This window comes from Myotis myotis, unplaced genomic scaffold (genome assembly GCF_014108235.1).
Source record: "Myotis myotis isolate mMyoMyo1 unplaced genomic scaffold, mMyoMyo1.p scaffold_m19_p_18, whole genome shotgun sequence".
In the NCBI taxonomy this organism is placed as follows: Eukaryota; Metazoa; Chordata; class Mammalia; order Chiroptera; family Vespertilionidae; genus Myotis; species Myotis myotis.
Genome location: NW_023416322.1, coordinates 38,503,151 through 38,518,305, shown reverse-complemented (window position 1 = coordinate 38,518,305; position 15,155 = coordinate 38,503,151). Strand labels below are relative to the sequence as shown.

The following is a 15,155-nucleotide window of genomic DNA, read 5'->3' as shown; positions in this document are numbered from 1 at the left end:
ATCCTAGAGAGACTTTAAAGCTACCCTTACCCCCTGGGAAAAAGTTGTAAACGCTCAATTTTCTTTAACATTCTTTAATGCCAACAGCAACAAAAACCAAGCATATCAGGAACTCTCTACAAACACTCCCAAACAAAACAAGCGTATTAAAAAACAACAACAACAACAACGTGTCAAGTAATCTCAAAACTAAGTTACTTGAATAATGGCTACAGGAGAGCGTCCTCGGCGAGCTCTCCCTTGGCTGAGACCCCGACTCTCAGGACGGGCGGCTCACGGACTCGCGTCGCGCAGGTCGACCTTCACGGCGGACCCGTCCCTGCTCAGCCTCACCGTGTCGGCGATGAGCGCTCGCATCGTGTCCACGCTGTCACACAGGCGGTTCACCTTGGGATAAGCGAGCAGCCTTTCCAGCGGGACGTACAGCTTATTCCCAAAGCGGAACGGTTCGGGAGACTTCTCGATTTTGCGTTTCTCAAGTTCTGTGAAGACTGGTCCAGAGAAGGTGACGAGCCCGGTGTCGCTGACCTGGTGGCCGTTCCCATCGCCGCGCTGTAGGATCCTCAGGCTGGAGACGTATCTATGCCTCATGCTTTGGACTTGCCGAGACACCTCATTTGCTAATGCGAGTTTGCGGACTTCCTTTTGCTGTAAACTCGGATATGAAACGGAATAAACCTGAAGCCGGGAGGAAAAAACCACTTAGGATATAGGAAAATGTTCCAGACCATGAGTAGTAACTTCCTACCACATGAGGAACTAACTCTATGGCCCTAGCCGGTTTGGCTCAGTGGATAGAACATCAGCCTGTGGACCGAAGGGTCCCGGGTTCGATTCCACTCAAGGACACATACCCCGGTTGTAGGCTCCTCCCTGGCCCGAGCCCTGGTCGGGGCTTGTGCAGGAGGCAACCAATCGATGTGTTTCTCTCGCATCGATGTTTCTCTCTGTCTTTCCCTCTCCCTAAAAAATCAATGGGAAAATATCCTTGGGCGAGAATGAAAAAAAAAAAAAAGAATAACTGTATAGTATGTGCAAATGTCAAACCCTACTAACTGTACATACTGACACATGGGGTCAAAAGGAAAAGTGTTGCTAATTAAAGAGGGAGATGTGTTTGTTCTTCCCCATACCTCCGAAACCAAAGGGTCTGAGGCACTTGGAGGCTCAGTTCCAAATCAGTTTCTGAGCCCCGCAGTGAAATGCCTGCTGGCTGTCCTCTTCCTGCCAAGAACCCTGACGCATTCCACAGGGAGGCCGCTGGCCCAACAGCTCAAAAGACCACTCATCTCAAAGCTCTGACCGCGGTGGGGATGTAGGCTTCTCCCAGGGTCACCCTCAGAATCAGGCCACCACTCCTCTCTGCTGCGGGCACTCTTGATAGGGAACTGTTCACCATCGAGGTACATGTGGTTCTTGTCCCGACAGCTGCCCCACAAAGAACACTCACAATCTACACGGCCGGTGTGGCTCAATGATTGAGCATTGACCTATGAACCAGGAGGTCATGGTTCAATTCCCGGTCAGGGCACATGCCTGGGTTGCAGGCTTGGTCCCCAGTGGGGAATGTGCAGGAGACAGCCAATCAGTGATTCTCTCTCATCATTGATGTTTCTATCTCTCTCCCTTCCCTTCCTCTCTGAAATCAATAACAAATAAATTTAAAAAAGAACACTCACAATCTTATAAACGTGCTGACCACACTGCTCTGCCACGCACGATTCCGTGGCCGGCGCTCCGACTTTCCGGAAGACCCCTATCTGGGTACAGTAGCCAACATGCCCAGCTCCTTCCGGTGGCTCCCCCACGCCAGTAAACTCCACGGAGTAATTGTAGAAGCCTGCCACCCCTAAGGCCCTGGAATCAAAACAAGGAGAGAGATCGTTTTTTTCTAAACTCGGAACTACTGTTACATAGACAGCAATTCCCGGTAGAACAGAACGCGAACAATGCAAGGAACCAAAAGACCACTGAGCTGCAGGTTCTTACACATCACACTATGCCACAGTGTGGGGTCTGCTTACGTCTCTGGGGGCCATTCAGGCAGTGACCGCGAGGGTAATGAACCACAGGAACACGGAGACAAGGAATGTTGTGGGACAGAGCAGAGGAATGGACCAGGACACCACAAAGGCTATAATCCCAACTCCTATTTGGGTGTGGAATTGTGCCAAGAACCCGTGGAGCCCCTGGGAGATGCCCCTGGGCCAGGGCATCACTCTCAGTGCCACACCTTCCCTCGATTCCGTTTCCTGACGCCTCACACCTGGAGGGCACACACCTTTCCCACACCCGCCTGAGACGTGAGAGAGAGAACGAACTTCCCACTGGCTGGGCTCATGTGCTCTGCGGAAGCAAACCACGTCAGTCAGGTGTCCGTCAAGGTTTGCTCCCCAGGATTTTTAACGCCCGTGGGGGTCCCAAGAAACCAAGACACCTTTGCACTCACCAGGTCTGAAACTGCTTCCTGTTCCACTCAAATTTGTGATCTGAATCTCTCAAGGTCACTGCCGGGAACAGGGGGTTGAAGTCCGAGTTGGGCGTGCTGATGACAACCATGGCTGGAGACAGGTACCCAAACACGACTTCGGGAAACCTGGCCAGGTCCTCAGAATCCAAATGTTCTATTCTGAAAGGGTCAGCGGGGACAGATCGAGTCAGATCGAGCTTCACTTGCACGATTTCCCTAACTGACTTCGCAAAACAAGGTCTGTCTCTACGTTGATGTGTCCCCCCTTGGAAGATGTAACAGTGACCCTGAAACGGCCTCGTCCTTCCCTTCGCCCACCCCGGATGAGACAGGGTGGTAACAGGCCAGTCCCAACCGACAAGCAATTTTCTTTACAAATAAAAATCCAGATTACATTTAGGGAACAAAGTTTACGAAGACTAACCCAGTGACATTTTTCTAATGATACAGAAGGAATGCGTTTAATACTTACAACTCGATACACGTGACTAAGTCAAATCCAAGCAAACGAGAATCTCTCTCCACAGCAGAGCCGTGGTACAAGATGATCGACAGATTCAGGTCCCGGGGGCTTAGGTACTCCCCCGAGAATGGAGACAGTCTACACCTGCAAAAGCGTGATTGTAGAAGTCAGCGCATTTGAGCACAACTGTTTAGAGTTATCCCAACTACAGACATGAGAGTAACTTCCTTTCGTGGAGGGAGTAACTGACCAATCAGAACAAGGTACTGAATATTTGACATTGCTCCCATTTTTAATATTTTTGGTCTCCCGGCTCACTGGATCAGTGATTTTCAGCTTCTTGACCTTTATAAGAAACACCCTTTTGAAACAATCCGTGGAAATCCAATATATACAGGATATTGGAGAGCTGCTCGGCTTCAAACTAGAGATGGCCGCCTGGGGCTCTGCCGTTACCATGGCGTCCAGCATCAACCTAATTAGATTCTTGCCCTTTGAAAACTGAGTCTGCAATGCGCTGACGATTATAATTACTTAATTGAGACTCTTCTTTCTACATTGGTAGGAAACAGGTATTCACAGCGTACACAGCTCATTAGCGTGAGGGCATAGTCATTATTCAGAGAGCCTGAGGCTCTCTCGGTGTATAATGTACAACGCATTTTAACATGTAACACAGTGTAAATTTTGCATAAAATCGGCCCTTCCTCTAAGCATATGTAATAGTGCCACTGGTTTTAGATCAATGCACAACTCCTCCAGAAACTAGGCATTACCTTTGCGATCCTATTTTATCTTTATTGATATCTACTCCAACAATCAGTTCCAGGCAACTGTGCGATTTAATCATCTGTATGAGGGAAGCATTGCCACACCCCAAGTCTGCCACCTGCAGATGAGACCAATGTTATTTCAAAGACGTTTATAGCCAGAGAAGTCAAGGATGACCAAAGACCTTCTTTACAGGGAGTGGGCATCGGAAGTGAAACCATAATAAAACATCGTGTGGAAGGATCTCTTTGGCAGAAAAGAAGTACATGAGAGGAAATTAATCTCGAGACATGATAAGCCTGGGGGGTGCGGGAAATAAGTCCTGTTTAACCTCACATGTTAACCAAGCGCTCGTTCATTCCACTTCGCTCCTCCAGCTCCTCCAAGCTTAGTTTTCCCTCTCTAACCCTTCCCCTCCTTGTGAGAGTATTTCCGAACAGTCTCTGGTTACTTACTAACCAAGGCTCCTGCATTTAACAAAACGTCTTATAAGAGAGTTTTAATGAAATGTTTGGAAACCAAGACCTACCTTCTTGGGTTTGTGCTGATTCACTAGGTCGTTAACGAAGCTGTAACGCTGTCTGTATAGCGGAGGGGAAAAATTAATCACCTTCTTGACGGGAAGATCAACATGACCACCCACCACACCGTGGCCCTGAAAGTTTACAAACAAAAAGTGTTTTAAGTCACACATGACTTCGGGGATTCGGTAAGAAAAAAACAGCTTTATTTCCCCCAATTAATTGGCAGAACCGAATGGCCCGTCAACCATCTCTGTTTTCACTACAGCCATTAGGTGGCCTTGCATTTCCTCCACAGTCCATCTAAGTCTCCTCCCTTATTAAGAACCTGGCTTTATATTTTCTATTGCTCAGAGTCAGCTGAATGGAAAATTGCTTATGAATGCATTTGATAAAACAGTTATAAGCCTCCTGGCCACAAGGGATCTTTCGTGAACTTCCAACGCCTGGAGTCCAGGCAGGCAGGAGGCTGGAAACTGTTCATGATTGACAGTCTCTCGCTGACCAACCTGAAGTCAGGCTCCTCTTTGACTAGACCCGGACCTAGACCCTGTCGAGCCCAGTGTTAGCAAGATTCCTAAGCATCCTCTACCCTTATGATGTGATCAAACTCAGCCTCTGATTAAGTTCTTCATTTTCCATCCTGGATCTCTGATCACCACGGCCTGCCCTCAGCCAGAATCTTAAATCTGTAAATCATTTAGCAAGAATCCCAAACCCTTGATGTCTCCTCTCTTTTCCATCCACTGACCCCTGCCTCTCACTCTGCTCAGAGGCTGTAAGTCCATTAGTCTTTGTTGTATATGGAGTTGAGCCCAGTCTCTCCCCGCACTGCAATGCGCTTGCTGCAATAGTCCTAATAATGGTGCCAGAACGGGTCTTTAACAGGACCCGTTAGGAAAAAGGAATTATGATTAAGCCTTAACAGCTATGCCTGCTCCTAAATACTACCAGCGTTATAAAGAAATGCAGTCCAAAAGGCACTTCTGTCCAAGAGAAATAAAATACAAGCCAAACATGCAACTTTCTTATAGCCTATTTTTTAAAAACGTTTTTAAAGCGGAATCGTAATATTTTATTAACGCAATATACCTAAAGTTGCCAGAATAACTCTTGAGAGTCATAAAAGCAGGTTAGGGAAGGCAGCAGTTACCTCTTTGTTGTTGCTCTGTTCCATTTTGTGTCTCTAAGTTTCCTTGAAACAAAAATGTAGATGTATCCTTCCAGGAATCAGCAACAACTGGGCTGTAAATTAAAAATTATCAGTTATAGGGGACGGGAAGTGATAAAAAAAATAAATAAATCAGTTATAAAAAGAAGTGGGGTGAAATAGCTCCCTAGATCAGTAGGAAAGGGAGAAAGTGGTCTTTCTCCGTTCTCTTTCCGTGTTACCATTTAATCCACACAATTTATTCAGTACGTTTTATTTCAGACAACAGCCAGCAGCTCAGAAACCTAAGTAATATGCCAAACGCAGCTAAATGCAGCCCAGGGTACCACTAAGGTGCCATTCTTTCCTTTGACTGTTCTTTTACTTGGATACAAACTAAACAATCCGAGCAGTCTGACATTTCATTAAAGCCCTCAGTCTCATTCAAATCGCTTGCAAGAACCCTTTCACACACAGTCCAAATGAAACTTCCAGGGGGAGAAAAGTGTCCCACGTAATAAGCTATGGATGCTCCAACATCTATCCAATAATTCACCATGAACTTGAAGTTAAATTCTGGTTCTGATTGCACGCCTGTCTCTCTCAGCTACAGCGTGGGCTAAATTGTAGGCAGGTGGCCGATGGGCTGACTCACAGGTGGAGGTGGTGTGCTATGGGGGTGGGAGGGGGGGAGGGCAGTTTTCTGCTAACACCACGAGGATGTCTGGCCCAATGAGCGGGATTTGACAGTCATCCTTGCTACAGGTGTGATTTCCATGGAGGAGAGTTTTAAGGAAATGAAAACATTTGAAAAATGGTCTGGGTTTTTTTTTTTTTCTTTCTGCTTTTTCCCCTATTTCTTGCTGTACTTGAGCCTCTCAGGCGGTCCTTGGCCTTTTGTGTTTTCAGGCTAACTTGGTGAATCCTGCTGATGGATCCTAAAAAGGTGGGTTGCATCTGGCTCACACTGGTCCAGTTTGTCACGGGTCTCAAAACCCTGATTACACATCCATTAAGAACCACCCAGATATTGAAATCACCATGACCAAGGTCCAGGCACTGATCTTGGGGAGTATTTCATTCTGTTGCCCAGGGCGGACGGAGGCTTGACCATAGCACTTTCTAAAATCTCAACCAGTCCAGGTGGAGAACACCTGATACAGTGGACAATCTTCCTTGTTATAAACTTTCATACGAAGGGACATGTCTGTTCTCTTGGTACCAAGGACCTAGAATCTAGGACCTTAGCTGATATCGGGGCAGGTTAGGTGAAATGGAGAGGTACTTGTTTGGGGTTCACCAGTGTCACTTTTTAGTATCCTGGCGGGAAAAAATAAAATAAAATGTAGGCAACATGTCAATGGCCTAACTTTCCGGGTTATTCTCTAACTCGAAGCCCGAAACCCTCCAGCTGCCCAGCCTCACAGTCCGGGGCAGGAGCCGGCGCCGTCTTACCTGCGACTCAGACGCGCAACCAGCCGGCAGAGCTCGGAGCTGCCGACCGGCCGAGAGCGCGGCGCCGCCCCTTCCCCCCGGCCCCGCCCCGCCCCGCCCGCCGCGCACGCGCAGTCTCGCCGCGTGACGTTCCCGCGCGGCCGCGCCGGCAGCGGCGGCTCTTGGGCGGTGCGCGCCCTCGTCCCCCGCGCGGCGCCCGCCCCCCGCCGCCCCCTCCGCGCTCCGAGGCGTCGGTTTTGTGTCCTAACGGCCGCACTGGCGCAGGGCCCGCAGCCATTTCCAGCCGCGACTGTTGGACGGGGCGGCGCGTCCGCGGGCCGCGAGCTGTGTGTTGGGTGCGCGGCGCTCCCCGCGCGCGGCCAAAGCTGCAAACGGCCCCGGAGCCCGAGGGGTCCGAGGCAGCCGCCACTCGGGTCCCCGGCACAGCCCACGGGGGCCTTCGGGGTACCCGGGCTGGATGAAGTTGCTGCAACACCGCTGAACTCAGAAAAGCGGGCAGCCCCCAAACTGCAGCGGGCACCTTCTGCGTGTTGGGGCGCAACTATCTGGTCTCCTCTCCCCCTGCAGAGATGCCGCTTGACACTTTACCCATCAGTTACTGCCGTCCTGTCTGTCGGTGATGGAAGAGTGTAAGGAGGGCAAGAGGAGAAGCCACGATGCCGCCTTTGGGGGTGGGGCATGTTTTTAGTCCTATTTTATTTTTTTAATCTGTTTATTGATAAGGGAGAGGGAGAGAGAGAAACATCAATGGTGACAGAGATGCCTCCTGCACGCCCCCCACTGGGGATGGAGCCTGCAACCCCGGCATGTGCCCTGACCAGGAATCAAAGGGTGACCTCCTGGTTCATAGGTGGATGCCCAACCACTGAGCCCCCCTGGGCCGGGCTGATTAGTCCTGTTTTAAAAGAAAAAGCGCCCTTGGCGGGGCTGCTCAGTTGGGTAGAGAACGTCGTATAGATACACCAAGGTTTCAGGTTCAATGCCGATCCCTGGTCAGGGCACATACAAGAAGCAACCAATGAATAAGTGGAACAGCAAATCGATGTTTTCCTTTCTACCTCCCTTCTCTTTCTCTCTCTCTCAATAAAAGGAATGACATTGACATCCTACAATATGGATGAACCTTGAAGACATTATGCTGAATGAAATAAGCCAGACACAAAAAGGCAAATATTGTGTGGGAGTGAGGTGGTAGGGAAAATAATTTTCAGTAGCTCACTTTTGTGGACATGAGATGCTAGTCCTGTTCATTGTCTTGGAGGTTTTGTTACCTACCTGAAAACTGGACTGGAGCCTGGCGGGGGGAGCTGGAAGAGGGTATAGGGGAGATAGCTGGTGAGGGAGGGAGACTTGACTTGGGTGATGAACACACTATACCAGGGGTCCTCAAACTTTTTAAATGGGGGGCCAGTTCACTGTCCCTCAGACCGTTGAAGGGCCGGACTATAGTTTAAAAAAAAACTATGAAAAAAAAAAAAAACTATGAACAAATTCCTATGCACACTGCACATATCTTATTTTGAAGTAAAAAAACGGGAACAAATACAATATTTGTATTTGCATGTGGCCCGCGGGCCGTAGTTTGAGGACCCCTGCCCTATACAGTGACCAGATGATGTGCTGTGGAATTGTGCACCTGAAACCTGTATAATTTCATCACCCCAAAAATCAATAATAAGGACAAAATTGGACTGGATCCTGAAGTCTAGTTCTCTCCAATATCTAACATTTTTTTAAAATGTATTTTTATTGATTTCGGAGAGGAAGGGGGAGGGGGAGAGAGATGGAAACATCAATGATGAGAGAGTCATTAACCCTTTGCAGTCGTATTAAATTTGGACATGGGTGTCATACTGGTCGGAATTAATTTCCATCGAAAGAGCAGTGATACATAACATGCAAGATTATGAAGGATAAACAAGATTTATTAATTCTTTTCTGGAACTACGTCACTACTAGTAGAATCACTACAAACGTTATCACTTTCTACGTCAGAGTCAGTATTCAAGGTGCCCAAATAAAACTCTTCATCGTTACTTTCAGATTCGCAGTACACTTCTTTCGGTAACTTTCTTTTTGCCATTTTGGAGTATTATTTTGAAATATCTTAACAAGCGAGAATGCCTAATTAGAGTTAAACGTAATTTGTAAAGCTTTATTTGAAATTCTGTAAAGTATCTCCGAAGCTTATCGATTTCTTCGCTCTCAACAGGTGACTGACTCGCCACGGTGTTTTGCATGGCGAGTGTGGAACGACCGCGTTTGTTTATATTGAGTTTCGATATCTCCGATTTGTCAGAGCAGTGTTTTGGTTCGTGACAAGGTCGCTTAGACACTTACGAGCTTTCAGAGAAATTATGAACTGATACATGAATGAATAGAGTTAAGATTCGTACGGTTCCTTGCTGTGGTGGCTGAGAGCAGACATACGACCGGAACGGTAAAAAAGCTTTGGTGGCTGAGAGTAGACAAAGGATCGCAAAGGGTTAATTGACTACCCTCCTGCACACCCCACACTGGGGCCTGAGCCCTCAATCTGGGCATGTGCCCTGACCTGGAATCCAACCAGTGACCTCCTGGTGCATGGGATGGCGCTCAACCAACTGAACTATACTGGCTGGGCCACAGTTGAAAATTGTTAAAGAAAAAGTTTTCAAGTTAACAGGTGATCTCCACAGGATTCCTGAATCTAGAGAGTTTTTGCCTTACCTGCTAGTTGGCTTGTCTATGAACTTGAATTCTCATATCCAGTTTTCTCTCCAAATGTGCCTATTTCATCATTCTCCCTGTCTCTCATCATTGATGTTTCTATCTCTCCCTCTCCCTTTCTCGCTGAAATCAATAAAAATGCATTTAAGAGGCTGAAAGTCATCCTTGGCTCTATCCTTGACCACACTTGGACATTAACACCTTGACCTCTTCAAGCTGTCAGTTGCATCTGTTCCTTCCTATAGCCAATGCCTTAGCTTACCCTTTGTCATCTCATTTCTTCATTATACCTATTCTTACCTCCCTCCACCAGATTCTAAGTCCCACCGAGATACAGACCATGTTATACATTCTCAGAATGAGTTTCAAGTCAAACTGACCTTACATCCTGATTTGACTATTCCTCTCTAAACTTTGGAAATTTACCCTAAGTGTTGATTCATTCCGTTGAAAATGAGAAATAAGGTAACGCACTCTCAGGAAGTATGTATCATGTACCTCTTGTGGATCGAGTACTGGTTTGAGTGAAAAAAGACAGATAAAGGCCCTTCTATGATTCTAGTCCAGCAAGCGTGTCAGCCAGGCAATAAGTGAACAAAGGTTATCCTATGTACTATCTTGAGCCTGATGCTCAAAGTAGGATGAAATATTCAGAGAGCTTGGGAGAAAGCAATTGTATTTTGCATATAAAAGGAATCACTATAACCCTGCCCACGTAGCTCAGTTGGTTAGAGCATCGTACTAATAATGTTCAACCCAAGGTTGCAAATTTGATCCCTGGTCAGGGCACATACAAGAATCAACCAAGGAGTTCATAAATAGGTGAAACAACAGTCCGAGCCGTTTTGGCTCAGGGGATAGAGCATCGGCCCTCACACTGAAGGGTCCCGGGGTTTGATTCTGGTCAAGGACAGAATCAATCCTGGCCCTGGTTGGGGGGCATGCAGGAGGCAGCCAATCACTGTGTCTCTCTCACTTCAATGTTTCTCTCTCTCTGTCTCTCCCTGTCCCATTCTCTCTCAAAATCAATGGAGAAATATCCTCGGGTGAGGATTAACAACAACAACAAAAAGTGGAACAACAAACTGACATTTCTCTCTCAGCTCTATATCTCAATCTGTATTTCTATCTCCCTTCTTCTCTAAAATCAATAAGAATTAAAAATAATAAGAGGAATGAATGTAAACAGTTTGTGGCCAGAGGAAAATTGTGCCTGATTAAGATACACAAATTCTTTGACACTCCTTTTGAGACACGGGGTCTGTGTTTCTTCATCTTTTGAATCTGGGTGGGTTCTGTGATTTCACCAATGAAGTGCCAGTTTCAGGCCCAAGTGTTAAGAGACTGGCCGTTTCTACTTCCTGTCTCTCGGAACACCTACTCCTGGAATCTGGAGGCTAGGCTGCCAGCCCCACGCATAGGCCCACGTGGAGAGAAGCCAAGTGCACCCCACCCCACCCCAGGCTGCCAGCACCAACTGGTCTTCCAGCCACGTGAGTGAGCCGTCTTGGAAATGAATCCTCCAGACTCAGTGGAGCACTTTAGCTAACAGCCCGAGGGCCACTGGAGCCACGGCCCCCACACCCAGAGCTGAGAGTGGCTGAGAAGTCCCTCCTCGGTAGCGTTCTTTTGCTGATGACTGACTGGTGTGGGTATATAAAAACCAGCTCCCTTGCCTTACATTTGGAACAGCAATGGGTATGGAGTTCCCCCATTGTATCAGGCTAAAGCCATTATCCACAGGACTTGATACGAAATTCTGACCCAAATTTTTTTATATATATTTTTATTGATTTCAGAGAGGTAGGGAGATAGATGGAAACATCAATGATGAGAATCACTAACAGGCTGCCTCCTGCACACCCCACACTAGGAGTAGAGCCTGCAACCCGGGCATGTGCCTTTGACCTGGAATCGAACTGTGACCTCCTGGTTCATAGGTTGATGCTCAACCATCAAGCCACACCAGCTGGGCCGTGACCTCATAATTTAATCTATCACGTCCCTCTAATACAGCGGTTCTCAACCTGTGGGTCGCGACCCCTTTGGGGGTCGAACGACTCTTTCACAGGGGTAGCTTAAGCCCATCGGAAAACACATATATAATTACATAGGTTTTGTGATTAATCACTATGCTTTAATTATGTTCAATTTGTAATAATGAGATTGGAGGTCACCACAACATGAGGAACTGTATGAAAGGGTCGTGGCGTTAGGAAGGTTGGGAACCACTGCTCTCATAGAACTTCTGTAAGAACCCTAAGCCTAAGCACTGAGGTTCACAGAGCTCCAGGTTTGTTGTTGTTTTTACATCTTCACCGAGGATATGCTTATTGATTTTAGGGAGACAGGAAGGGAAAGAAACATCAGTGGAGGGAGGAGCATTAACTGGCTGCCTCCCATATGCACATGGACTGGGGACTGGACCCGCAACCTTTTGATGTACAGGATGACGCTCCAACCAACCCAACCAACCGGTGGGGAATTTGCATCTTTTATAATAAAGGATATCCTTTATACTATTCCTTGTGCTAATAAGTGAAGTGTTGTCCTGAGTTCTGTGAGCTGTGATAGCAAATTATTTAGCCTGATGAGGGGGGTCACAGGAACCCCCGATTTGTATCCAAGTAGGACAGAAGTACGGGTAACCTGGGGACCCACCTCTTACGATTGAGTGTATTCTTATGGGTAGTCTGAGCCCTTAACATGTGCAGTCTACTAACTCCAAGTTGTTCATGTCGGTATGGAATTAAATGATAGGACACACCCAGGTGGTGTCCGAGGAGTTGGTATGGGGAAAGAAGCCCTCACACATTTGTTGTCAAGTGTTGTGAGTAGAGAAAGTTTTCTTTTAAATATTTAGTACCTGCCAAGTGTCAGTCATTGTGCCTAGTACTGGGAATGATTAGCTGAAAGGTAGCCAGCGGTTCTCAACCTGTGGGTCGCGAACAATGAAACTACATCCTGCATATCAGATATTTACGCTTCATAAAAGTAGCAAAATTACAGTTATGAAGTAGCAACAAAAATAATTTTATGGTTGGGGGTCACCACAACATGAGGAACTGTATTAAAGGGTCGCGGCATTCGGAAGGTTGAGAACCTAGAGCCTCCCTGTGGTGGCCCCAGATGTCAAATAAGCAGACAACTACAGTATATGCAAGCTAGTATGCAAATTGTATGGCTTACTGGATTTCCCTAGCATCCTTGAAACAAATTTAAGTACTGTAGTAGTAACAGTTACCCAAACACATTACCTGTTCTTTCATGCCTCAGAGCCTTTGCCCAAGCTACCTCTAACTAGACCAGTGGTTCTCAACCTTCTGGCCCTTTAAATACAGTTCCTCATGTTGTGAGCCAACCATAAAATTATTTTCGTTGCTACTTCATAACTGTCATGTTGCTACTGTTATGAATCGTCATGTAAATATCTGATATGCAGGATGGTCTTAGGCAACCCCTGTGAAAGGGTCGTTCGACCGCCAGAGGGGTCGCGACCCACTGGTTGAGAACTGCTGAACTAGACTATCCTTTCCCCTTTGCCTAGTAACTCCAAATAAATCTTAAATTTCAACTCATACCTTTGCAATCATAACCAAGGAAGCAGGAGTAGCTTTATCCAATACCCTTGATTATTCTGAACAACTTACCAATCGGGTCGGATTTTTAGTACTTGGTACTTTATACAATGGCTTCTTAAGTTACTCTAGATTCATGGTGGTTTTGAACAATAAAATGTTCAGAACACTAGAACACTTAATGTGTTATTTTAGTGACACATGGCAATTATTTTAATTATTTACTCATTTATTCAATCATGAACACCGACTACATCACTGTTGGCTAGGCTTTTGTTTTTAAGAAAATTGATGGAAAGTCAAAGCAATTTAAAAAAATATTTTATGGACTTTAAAGAGAGGGGAAGGGACAGGGGGAAAGAGAGAAACATCAATGTGAGAGCCCGAAACCGGAATCAAATCAGCAACCTTTTGGTGCCGGGGGCAATGCCCAACCAACTGAGCCACACTGGCCAGGGCTCAAAGCAATTTTTAAGAGAAACAATGAAGTTGGAAGATATAACCTACCTAATTTCAAAACTTGTTATAATGCTACAATAATCCAGATAGTTTGATATTGGTGAAAAGATAAATATAAAGATCAATGGGACAAAATGGAGTCCAGAAATAAACCCATACGTAGTGGGTCAAGTGATTTTAAAAAACCTTTTAAAAAATATTGATTTTAGAGAAAGGGAGAAACATTTGTCCCACTTATTTATGCATTCATTGCTCGATTCTTGTATGTGCCCTGACCAGGGATAGAACCCACAATCTCAGGGTATCTGGACAAAGTTCTAACTAACTGAGCTAAACGGCCAGGGCCTAAGTCTAGGTATTTAGCCAAGAGAAACAAAAACATGTCGGAATAAAGACTAATACACAAATGTTCATAGCAGCTATCACTTGTAATAGCCCACAATTAGAAACGAAAATGACCATCAATACATGATTGGATACACAACTTGTGGTAAAACCATACAATGTAATACTGCTCAGTAATACAAACAAATACCACATAACCAGCTTATACAATCAATAAGAATGAACTTCAAAATTATGCTGAGTCAAAGCAGCCAGGCAAAAGAGAACACAGTGTATGATTTCATTTAAAACTCCAGGCTGAAGCTTCAGTGGCCTGATTCCTATCCAGCCACGACTCCCCTCTAAGCACATTTTCCTGGCTCTTGCCAACTGGGATGTGGGCTCTCGTACAAGCCTCGATCTACCCAACTTGTTTCCATGTTCAGCCTCCTCTCTGCCTATCAGACTGCCCAGTCCATTACCACCTGCCTTCACTCCCAAACACATGCGCCTTCTCTAGGTTGACAAGTAGCTTTTGAGAGAAGACAGGTTCTGACTCATTTTCACACTTTCCCCCCACCTCCTCCCGCCCTCTCTGGCCCCTTTTCGGTGCCTCGCCCAACGTTTACCACTCATTCTGCCTCCAAAGAACGTTAAGAACTCGGGGAGAAAGGACCGAAAACGCACCTAACAGAATGCCTGGCGCATCTACTGGGCCCTCCAAATATGGTAGCTCTTTCCATGCTTAGCCCGGCCAGATGTTATCTCGATCTTACAGTTTCATAAATTTAGGTGCAAGCAAGACCTCTGCTCGGACGGTACCGCCCGAGGGAGGACAAAAAGGCCTTGCATCGTAATGGCATGGAGGCGTGAGGGCCACCATCCCTTCCAGGGAATCTTAAAACTGTGACCTCGGGAGGCTCCACATACTCCGCAGGATTTAGGGGCGACTTTGCAAGCACAGAGTCATGCGAGCGCTCTCGGTGCCGGTTCCGAGAGCGGAGGCCGGGACCCCCCCCGTCCCAACACTACAACATCCGAACCGGACCCGCAACGCCGCCCCCGGGCTGGCTGCCCAATTCCCAGAGGAAACGTGAGAGTCGGGAACAGGAGGCGCCCGCAGCGACTGGAGCGCGCAGCGAATGCGCGGCGGAAGCCGGAAGAGGCCTGGCCCGCCCACCCCACCCGGGCGCCTCTGATTGGCTGCCGGCGAAGCTTGGAACTCTGGGGCCTGTGGCGTCACATCCGCCGATCC

General features: G+C 47.0%; 1 protein-coding gene across 4 annotated transcripts; it reads right to left on the bottom strand.

The window, feature by feature from the left end:
* On the bottom strand, positions 1 to 6,899 carry HENMT1 (HEN methyltransferase 1). 4 transcript variants are annotated; one of them, XM_036344352.1, is made up of 8 exons: positions 6,831 to 6,899; positions 5,379 to 5,470; positions 4,234 to 4,359; positions 3,710 to 3,822; positions 2,943 to 3,077; positions 2,450 to 2,629; positions 1,680 to 1,857; positions 3 to 678 (listed from the first exon to the last, which is right to left on the bottom strand). In XM_036344352.1, exons 2-8 carry the CDS (start codon positions 5,400 to 5,402, stop codon positions 274 to 276), a joined length of 1,161 nt encoding a protein of 386 aa, XP_036200245.1. In that variant the 5' UTR covers positions 5,403 to 5,470; positions 6,831 to 6,899; the 3' UTR covers positions 3 to 273. The 4 variants fall into 4 exon arrangements, with proteins under 4 accessions (XP_036200244.1, XP_036200245.1, XP_036200247.1 ...); XM_036344354.1 differs by having other exon boundaries at positions 4,234 to 4,285; positions 6,831 to 6,856; XM_036344353.1 differs by lacking the exon at positions 6,831 to 6,899 and having other exon boundaries at positions 5,379 to 6,010.
* Positions 6,900 to 15,155: the final 8,256 nt, after the last annotated feature.